The following is a 10,276-nucleotide window of genomic DNA, read 5'->3' on the forward strand; positions in this document are numbered from 1 at the left end:
GCGGATCCTCTAACTCTTGTGGGTCGAACCTTAGTGCTGCTAATGACTGACGGACTCGACCGACGACCTGACAAAAAAAACATAGGCGCCAATCAGAGCTTCAGAGCTAAGGCGAGGCTACAGATTAGCGTTAGGTGTCGCTAAAGAACTCCCGTAACTCTCGCTACTTAACAGTAATTGCGCATTACATTAATTAATGCGCACACGAGTTTTATGTATTTTTATACCGTGTATTCTCCGTGTAAATTCATGCACCGAACCGTGACGCCCGTACCGTTTCGGTTCAATACGAATACTTTGGTCTTGGATTTTGAGAAAGAAGTTTCTAAATAGATGCGACTCATACTCCTTATAGTACGGAAAACACGGTATGTATATGACTATGCTACACAACAATCTGATGTGAAATGTATGTTGGCTGATACTAACAGTTAGCTGCTACAGGCGACATGAGATGTAGCTACTAACGTAATGTTAAAGGAATTATCCGGAGTAAAATGCACAATTTACGGATGATTGGGAGTACATACGTTGAGTTGACATCCAAATCATGTAATTCGGATGTGTTTTAAGAAAGTTCAATGTTACCGTTTTTAGTCAAAACTCGTTAGCGTGGAAGTGAGAAGGGCATATTATTTCGCCGCTACAAAACGCTATTTTCATACCTCTTCTACAGTTCCAAACAACATTACACTTATGTGGTAGTGAGTTAGGGTGACCACCCGTCCCGCGTAGCGCGTGCGCGCACAGCGTTTGAAGCCCAATTCATGCGTCCCGCAAATTGAGACTGTGTCACGCATAATCAATGCTTGCTCAAAAAAAAGTTGGTGCTCTATATCCTGCAGCCGGTTGCACCAGTTGAACGCAAGTTCCATCTTAGCTTAGTTCTAACGTAAACTACGTTGAAGTTTACGAGCTACTAAAATGTATCGGTTTGCACCAAACTGAATAGTTTCAACGTAACACCAGAGAATCGGTAGACGGGCTCTGGTAACACAAGTTATGACTTAAATTACACCCCCCTCTCCCTAGGTGTAAGGTCCGTCGTAGGTGAATTGTTAACATGGGTTTCTCATTTAAATTGTGGGGATGTTAAATTTAACAAAGTATAAATCGAGAAGAGTTACATACGCAACCGATTACACACATTTAATTTAGCTAGGCTACTTGAGCAGTGCTTGAAAGTCGTTTGTATACACTGGAAATCATATGGACCTAGCAGTAGCCTACAAATAGGCTACCAAACATCTACCTATTATTACCACACAAAGCACATTTCATTGCTGTGGATTGATCTGTTATCAGAGATTTCATTAGCCATAGGCCTACTTGAAAGAGTGTTAACGTTACCGTTACCTTCACTAACGTTAACGTTATCCACTGCGGTAGCCTACGTTAGGCCAAGTGGTGGCTGAAATATTCCCAAAGCACATATAGCCTACAATAAAATAAAGTCTGTTATTTACAAATACAGTGTTATTTTATTCCATACAACAAAGTAATTGCGGAGGAAGTCAAACCTAGATGTGACTTTATCATACAACATTAGTGAACGTTAGGCTACCCAGAACACTGAACAGTTTTTTTCCCCCTGCGCCTGCCTTTACTAACATGCAAGTCCACCATCCTTCCTCCCCCTTCTCGTTCCGTGAACCTCTGGCGTTGTGAGTTAAGACTTTTTTTTTAACTGTTCCTGTGGTGTTGAGCAACTACAATTCCTGTTAATCCTACAGTTTTACATTATAATGTATTTAAAGTGAATAAATAATGAAAAATAAATAAAATAAAATAGCTAAAGTAAATTGGAAGTGGAAGTGGAAGTGCATCTGTCAATTCATTGAATGTTCAAAGTATTATGAATCTTTATTTAGAAAAACAAAATACACATTGGTTGGCCTATTCATGATGCATCAGCAATTACACATGTTTAGGGGAATAGGGCATTATTAATATACCATGTAAGGTGGTATGTGCTAGAAATGGGTAAACCAATATCAGTGAGTCTGACCGTGAGGTGGGGGCACCGCCACGCCAGGCAGTGTCCCACATTGTCCCTCAGAAACATACCCCTTGTCCCCCCTTGGGCTTATTAGCAGGTGGTCACCCTATAGTGAGTAGAGGGTCCCTAAAGCCAAACCGAAGTATCCCGAGGTCTTTATGTGGTCGGATAGAGAGTCCAGAATGAATTTCATCAAGCCAGTACCTTTCCGGAAATGTTGTCATCTTTGCTGCCATCTTTAGGGGAAAGTTCACAATTTCTTCGCCGTTAAAAAGAAAAAAAAAAAAACATAGTCCAGTCCATACAACTTCATTTCAATTTCAAAAGAAATACTGGACTATTTTTATTTTTTTTTTTTAAACGGCGACGAAATTGTGAATTTCCAGAGCACACTTGGCAATTGACTCCTACGGACTTTCCCCTAAAGATGGCAGCAAAGATGACAACATTTCCGGAAAGGTACTGGCTTGATGAAATTCATTCTGGACTCTCTACCACATAAAGACCTCGGGATACTTCGGTTTGGCTTTAGGGACCCTCTACTCACTACCACGTAAGTGTAATGTTGTTTGGAACTGTAGAAGAGGTATAAAAATAGCGTTTTGTAGCGGCGAAATAATATGCCCTTCTCACTTCCACGCTAACGAGTTTTGACTAAAAAAGGTAACATCGAACTTTCTTAAAACACATCCGAATGACATGATTTGGATGTCAACTCAACGTATGTACTCCCAATCATCCGTAAATTGATCTAAAGTGCATTTTACTCCGGATAATTCCTTTAACGTTACCTTGATAGGCTACTCGTGGCTTGTAGGGGAACATATCACAGAAAAATTAAACTACAGAAAACGTTCTCCTAACTTAACATAAAAGTGACTTTAAACAATGATTCTTTACAAAAGAAAACTTACCTTAGAACGTGTATTTCACTGTCCGTCAAGTAGGCTGCTGCTGTCCTGTGCAAAAAATCCTCCCTGTTGCAATATTCTCTGTGAGCGTTTGACACTCTTCTTCTCCTTCTCTGTATAATGCTTGCTGGTGGACAGTGTGAATGACAACTCTTTGTAATACATAGCGGCAGCTACTGCACAGGAGGGATATAGCAGTCAACCGATTACAAAATGCAACAGGCTCTTTTCAACAAGACGTGCGGTGCCGGTGCCGTGACATGTCAATCATCTGGGGTGGCACCTGGGGGGTCCAATCAGATTTCAGAGGGGTCCAGTGCCCCCCCGGCCACCACTTTGGCTCCGCCCCTCCTTCGAATATGTGTAGCATGTTCGATATATTTCCACTCTCTCGCCTGTAGGCTACTACTGTAACTGAAGTTCTCAAACTTGCGATCTTAAAGAGACCAGCGGATCCTCTAACGGCTCCCACACACAGCTGCGTTCCGTCAACGCATTCCAGAGGGTGTTCCCGACGGTAGCTATGCAAATGACTTGAAGTAAAACCGTAATGTGATTGGTTGGTGCCGTCCGTAGATTGGCTTGATTGGCCGGTGCCGTCTGTCGGTGCAGCAACAGCTGAACTCCTCAACGCGAGCAGCGGGAGAAACGCGACGCGACGAACCCACAATTCAGTTCGGCAACGGATCACGTGAGCCCATTTAAAGTGAATGGGATGCGTCTCCAGCAACGCGATGCACGCAGCTGTGTGTGGCAGCCGTAACTCTTGTGGGTCGCCACCACTCGCTTAGTGCTGCTATCTCTGACTGACTGACTCGACCGACGACCTGACAAAAAAAATAACATAGGCGCCAATCAGAGCTTCAGAGCTAAGGCGAGGCTACAGATTAGCGTTAGGTGTCGCTAAAGAACTCTCGTACTTAACAGTAATTGCGCATTACATTAATTAATCCGCACGCGAGTATTATGTATTTTTATACCGTGTATTCTCCGTGAAAATTCATGCACCGAACCGTGAGGCCCGTACCGTTTCGGTTCAATACGAATACATGAACCGTTACACCCCTAATATATATATATATATATGTTGTTGCACCTGAGTCGCAGGACCAGCCAAACTATGAAAAAAAGTGTGACTTATAGTCCGGAAAATACGATATATTTCACAGTGGAGAAGAAAGTGCACCTCTGTCTCAACCTCACCTGTTATGCAGTGACCACATATTCTTTGCTCTCTTGATAACAGGGATTTTCTTAGTCTGCTTTTTTTCTATGGTGACACTGTGGTCACTGAGTCTGTATTTGGTCAGGGTCTGTCTCTGCTTTATATCTCTAACAGTAAAGAGATATTCCTCCAATTGGTATTCAGATTGTATGGATTTTTTGTCTCCTTTTGCCAGTGTTCCAAATATTTTTCTTTAGATTATTGAATGATCTTATTGGTGTTCAGTTTGAAAGCAGCAGTTGTCTGAGAGAAGTTATCAATATCTGTTAGGGGGAGATTAGTTAATTCTCAGTACAAGCTGACTCAGAGGACTCTTTTCAGGGTTTAGATCTTGAGTTTTTTACTGCATTAAAATGCAGTGTGACAATGGGTCTTGTTTGGAGATGCATCCAGAATTTGAGAGCTTTTTTTTGCATGATTTTTGCACAAACACAAACACAAACAATGGGTCTGCAGGGCAATACCTGAGGATTTGTTTTTCATAATAAAAAAAAACAATACAAGATAAACAAAATAACAGAAACAACAGATAATGGGCGTGTTGTGACTGCACAGGCAGACAGCAGAAACACAAATCTCCTCCCCAGCCACCCCCACTGCTCTAAGTAGACAGTGACGTGATAACCTGCTCTGTGCTCTCATTATGGGGCAGCACAGGAAACAAACATCTACACACACAGAACGACAACATCACGGATGCCTTTTCAGAATGACACAATCCTTTGGAAAAACCCCATCTCTTTTTAGTCACTGCAGAACTAGGACTAGGAGGACTAGGAGGAGGGAACTCAACGACGGCAGTAACCTAGACTGGAGATGACACCATGAACACTAACTGTACCTCAAGTTCAACATTCACAAAATGTTCAGTGACAATGCTTTAGTTAGGAAAGTTTAGATGAAATGCAAAGATGTGTCCAGAAACTCTACAATCAGTAGACCAGCCTCACTACCACGACATGGTGGCTAATTTGCTGTGACTCTCAAACTAAATTTATCAAAGCTCTGCCTTCATACTTATGAAGGTCACGTTGAGCACCTGGTATATAATTAATGTTATGGTCATGATCCATTACTCTTTGAAGCGGTCAGACAGCTCTCTAAAGGTAGAGAGAGTAAAAGCTGACCAGGCAAAAAAACCTGGACACCTTCAGCGTCAGTGAGTAGAATTAGAGCACCATATGCCATACAGACCCCTGGACTCAGTCACTGTCTTATGTTCATGCTACTTAAAGGTTGTGCAAAATCAACCCTGAGGTGTCCAGACCAGGCTACTACGAGATAATTTGATTTGAGAGATTACACATACACTCTCATTATATCAAGCGAAGCAATCTCATGGATGACAGTTGCGCACATGTTCAACTAAAAGTAGAAGGGGGTCACTTGCGCTTCAGCCTGGTTGGTGCTCACGGAACAAGATGCAGAAGTCAAGAAGGGAGATCTAAGGTCTAACAAGAGCCAAGGAGCAGGACCGGAGCACTCAATGCTTAACGTGTTTTTATTCGTGCAAACTGACTAATGTTTCGACGCCCATGTGTCTTCTTGACTCTTTTTGACTCTGAAGAAGACGCATGGGCGAATAAAAATCATTTTAAGCATTGAGTGCTCCGGTCCTGCTCCTTTGCTCCTGTTAGACCTTGGATCTTCCTTCTTGATGTTCAATTAAAACCCTAAAAGTCATTAAAAAGCAAAAAGCCTACAATGTGATGACCATAGACCCGATGCCATTCTTCATTAGTGGTTATGTAAGTATGTATCTGAGTGGGATTTGCTGCAGAGGCCACCCCAAGCGCCAACAGGAGGGGAGCTCTCTAAGCAGAGCGTCAGTGACTCAGTTCATGCAGGCTCAGAGGGGGGCCGAGAGAATATATCGGACTGTCCACTCACTCACTCACAGGGACATATGAATAACCACAATTGGCCCTCTCAGTCATCTTCTGTGAAAATATAAAATTTCTCACACAGTTTTTATTCTAAGTAAGATGAATATTTACTTATCAGTCTTTTAGTTAAAGGTGCATTTCTGTGGTTTCTCTTTGATTAAAGGTACACTATGCAAGATTTTCACCTTTATGAAGCCAATTTGATGGTAAACAAACTTGTAATAGGCGAATCGTTCAATATCTAACCTCAGATCTGTGAGCAAACCTGAATAATCAGATCCTGTTGATTACCACTGGGCGTCATTTATCAAAGTCATCAGTACTTGACATCTCTTTCCATCTCAACAGAAGCCAATTTTTCCAAAAGCACAACATATTAATTTAACACAAATACATTCTCTTCTCAGCTAAACTTTAAAAATGTAATTTAGGAATTTTCTAATAACCAAATATCCTAGGTTCCATTCCAAAGGAAACCCAACAAATTCTTAAAATAATTTGCCCTAGGCTCTAGGTAGATGTCGGCCCAGCTACAATGCTAAACTCTGGGGGCATGATTTTTAAAGATGTAAATGTAAAAAATTTAAATCAGGTTTCTCGGCCAAGTATACTTGCGTATACAAGAAATTTGGTCTCTGCATTTATCCCATCCGTGAATTAGTGAACACACAGAGCACACAGTGAGACACACAGTGAGACACACACTAACTGGGAGCAGTGAGCTGCCTTGCTACAGCGGCGCAGTGAGGGGTTAGGTGCCTTGCTCAAGGGCACTTCAGCCGTTCCTACTGGTCAGGGATCAAACAGGCAACCCTCCGGTTACAAGGCCGAAGCCCTAACCAGTAGGCCACGACTGCCCAGTAGCAGATGCCCCCACAGTGTAGCACTGGTGGGGTGTGGGGGTCGTACCAGAGACCTATGGAAAAAATGGCCGGAGTTCTCCTTTAAGATATCTCCCCACAAAGGATATCATACAATAGCACTGCACTAAAAGTAAGCAATATCCTTTACCAAAGAACCCCCCCCAAAAAACAAATATGTTTTTGTGTATGGGAACATGTATTGGAAACCTGTGAAAAATACATTCAATGGACAGTGTGGCCAGACAGATCCAAATAATAACACAGCAACGTAAATCATTATGCCACCAAGTGCAGTAATGATGTTGATTATAAACTCAGCGATATACAGATGTTATGCAGCAGATATGGCCTCTGTGACTGGTCACTCAAAGAGCTGGCTTAATACAGATTCCATTTAATCCATCATGACATGGCATCTCTGATACTAGCTTACACAACATACAGTATAAACTAGCAACCAGAATGTACTTGTACAATATCTCCACACAATAAACTGTAAACTTGAATAAATATGAAACATATGTCTGGTACGTTACAAATGTTTAAAACACACAAGTACCTGCACACACACAACTGAGAGATTGCAAACATAAATAAGAACTTCATTATGGCAAAATAAATAACCTGCTTCTGACAAAACTCATTGCATGCACACCATGTTGTTTCGGAGAGCAGTGATTTTACATGTGCCACTGCACTGCTGCTGAGTATTTGTATCCCATCCGAATCTGTGTGTGTGTGTGTGTGTGGGGCAGTTTAGAGTGATTGTGGACTAGAGTGTCCAGCTGTTGGGACTCCCACGGGATTCAGAGATAAGAGCTGGAGGAGATTATCTCTGCTGCACACGCACACAGGCAGGCATACTCACAGACACACAGACACACACACACACACACACACACACACACACACACACACACACACACACACACAATGTTCCTCTTCCCACATCCAGCCTTTTTCCATCTTCACAAATGATTAATCTGATGCCTCATTAACTTAATGTAAAGGGAAGTAGCCAATGTTACATGTTAAACAAGACTATAATGTATGCTCTATTTTTTCTATCCATAGTTGTTGCTTTGTTAAATGTATTCTACCGCCAGCTGGCAAACTATCAAAATATTAGGGTCAGATACTCACATTACTTTCAAATATCACATATGGAGGTGGAGTATTTTTTTCCTAGACGAATCCCATATTGTTTAAAATGGTGACAATGACAGCATGGTGCGCCTATCTTTTTCTCCGAGAATGACAGGTGTCAAACGAGTCACCCTGTTTAACCTATAAATCACCCAACACTAGGATAGGCCTATTATTTGAGGTTACCTCTACATCTGTGGTATTTAAAGTAACAAAACAATTAGCAGGTCGATGTTTACAATTGCTTTGATGATCCGATCCATAAACATTTTACAGTTCAGATTTGTTTATTCCCCCCCGCCCCCCCCAACACACGGCATCCTCCTCCTGTTGATACAATTGCCTCGTAGTTGTGTCTGAACCACCGCTTAACACATGAACTGCAAAACAGCTAGGTCAGTAGACCCTTTCACACATTTACACAAAAACTTAAGTTAACTTATTAAACTCATTAAGGTACCAAACCTACATGTCGAAAACTGATCAATTTGCTCAGAGCATGTCAGAAAATGCCTCAAACGTAGGCGACTCAGAAGGCTTAAGGAGTTCCAACAGCGCCCACAAAACAAACAAGTTACTTTGACTATCCACGGCGATTCAGCTGTATGTATACTAAAACAGTGCCGTGACCCGTGACCCCCAATTCTGATACAGAAAAAAACAAACAATTATGCTAAAAACGATCCTTACCTGGAACGCTGGCAGCTACGGTAGCGAACACAATACACAACAGTAGCCCGGGACATAGCCTAGCCCTGGGAGGTCGGTCAATGCGTCTCCGAAGCAACATCCTGGAACACGCTTGTCACATCAAACGGAGCTGGGTGAAAATGTACGTGTCATTCCCCCATATTTAAAAAAATATATAGGAAAAGGAGAACCAAAAATATATAGAAGGGCTGTCGAGTGTTTCCAGGTAGAGTTCGTGGGCAGTCTCAGCCTGCGTAACTTCGTGGTTAAGCCTTACTAAAGATAGCGGTGTACGACAGTGGGATGACCGATGGAGGCGGGGAGCTCAGCTGACAGACAGGCTAGGCAGGCGATTACCTCGAAGTGGCATAGAGTAAAGGGAAAAAACTACGACGCATATGGCCGCATGCGTAATGGTGTAGGCAGAGGTGAGTGTAGGATGAACGTGCAAGCAGGTGAGTAGAGGTTCAGTAATGTCTGGAAATGACATCAAAACAGTAAAAAGAAATGTTGTAACTTTTTCCTCAATAAAAAAAGAAACACATTAGTGCACACATCTTCAAGTAAGGTTTTTATTTTACAGAAATAATGTCAATTTTTACTTTTGTTAAACTGGGATCTCACTGGTGCCATTTGCACCCTTCTTAACCCATTTAAGCCCAAATTTTTCCCAGACATGCAAATATGCAAATTATGTGTTATTAGCAACCCTTTGAAGTAATCAATAATTATTATTTTTTTAAATGTAGAAAAGTAGATGAAAAAGTGAGTTTTATTACCGGTCACAATTGTGGGATAATATGCGTATACTCAATTAAAGGTTGCTCAAATTGCTTTTGTATTAAAATAAAGGTATTCTGACAGGACTTTTCAAACTGTTATGAACACTGAGACCAATGGTAATAATAAATATGAAAAATATGTAAACATTGTTTATTTACCAGGAGCTTCGGCTCGTTAAAATAGAACCCTGAATGTGTATGTCTGTGCGTGCGTGTGTGTCTGCATGTATATATATATATATATATATATATATATATATATATATACGCACACACACACACACACAATATGCACACTTACTCTCACACCTCATGCAGATACACACACAGACCATATACAACAACTCTCACAACAACACACAGACACAAACACACACACAGACATACACACTCACACACACACACAGATATACACACTCACACACACAGATACACACTCACATACACACACACAGATATACACTCACACACACATACACAGACATACACATATATGTATGTGTGTGTGTGTGTGTGTGTGTGTGTGTATCTGCAGGTGGGTGTGTGAGAGCAGCAGGCAAAGTGCATGTCACGTGCAATGTGAAGTCCCCTTGAGTGTGTATGTCTGTGTGAGTGTGTGTGTGTGTGTTTGTGTCTGTGTGTGTGTGAGTGTGTATGTCTGTGTGTGTGTCTGAGTGTGTATATCTGTGTGTGTGAGTGTATATCTGTGAGTGTGTGTGTGTGTATTTGTGTGTGTGTGTGTGAGTGTGTATCTGTGTGTGTGAGTGTGTATAT

The 10,276-nt window shown here is 41.7% G+C and overlaps 1 protein-coding gene across 1 annotated transcript in view; it reads right to left on the minus strand.

Moving 5' to 3' along the window:
* The window catches only part of npdc1a (neural proliferation, differentiation and control, 1a), a 35,840-nt gene extending 26,811 nt beyond the window's left edge, over positions 1-9,029 (minus strand). The window contains exon 1 of the mRNA XM_076284788.1: positions 8,721-9,029. Coding sequence (XP_076140903.1) covers positions 8,721-8,820 — 100 coding nt within the window. The 5' untranslated portion in view covers positions 8,821-9,029. The remainder of the gene's footprint in view (positions 1-8,720) is intronic.
* Positions 9,030-10,276: the final 1,247 nt, after the last annotated feature.

Source organism: Alosa pseudoharengus, unplaced genomic scaffold (genome assembly GCF_046254945.1).
Source record: "Alosa pseudoharengus isolate Yale_2024_CS ecotype anadromous, Long Island Sound unplaced genomic scaffold, YU_APseudo_1.1 YU_APseudo_1.1_scf_14, whole genome shotgun sequence".
In the NCBI taxonomy this organism is placed as follows: domain Eukaryota; kingdom Metazoa; phylum Chordata; class Actinopteri; order Clupeiformes; family Clupeidae; genus Alosa; species Alosa pseudoharengus.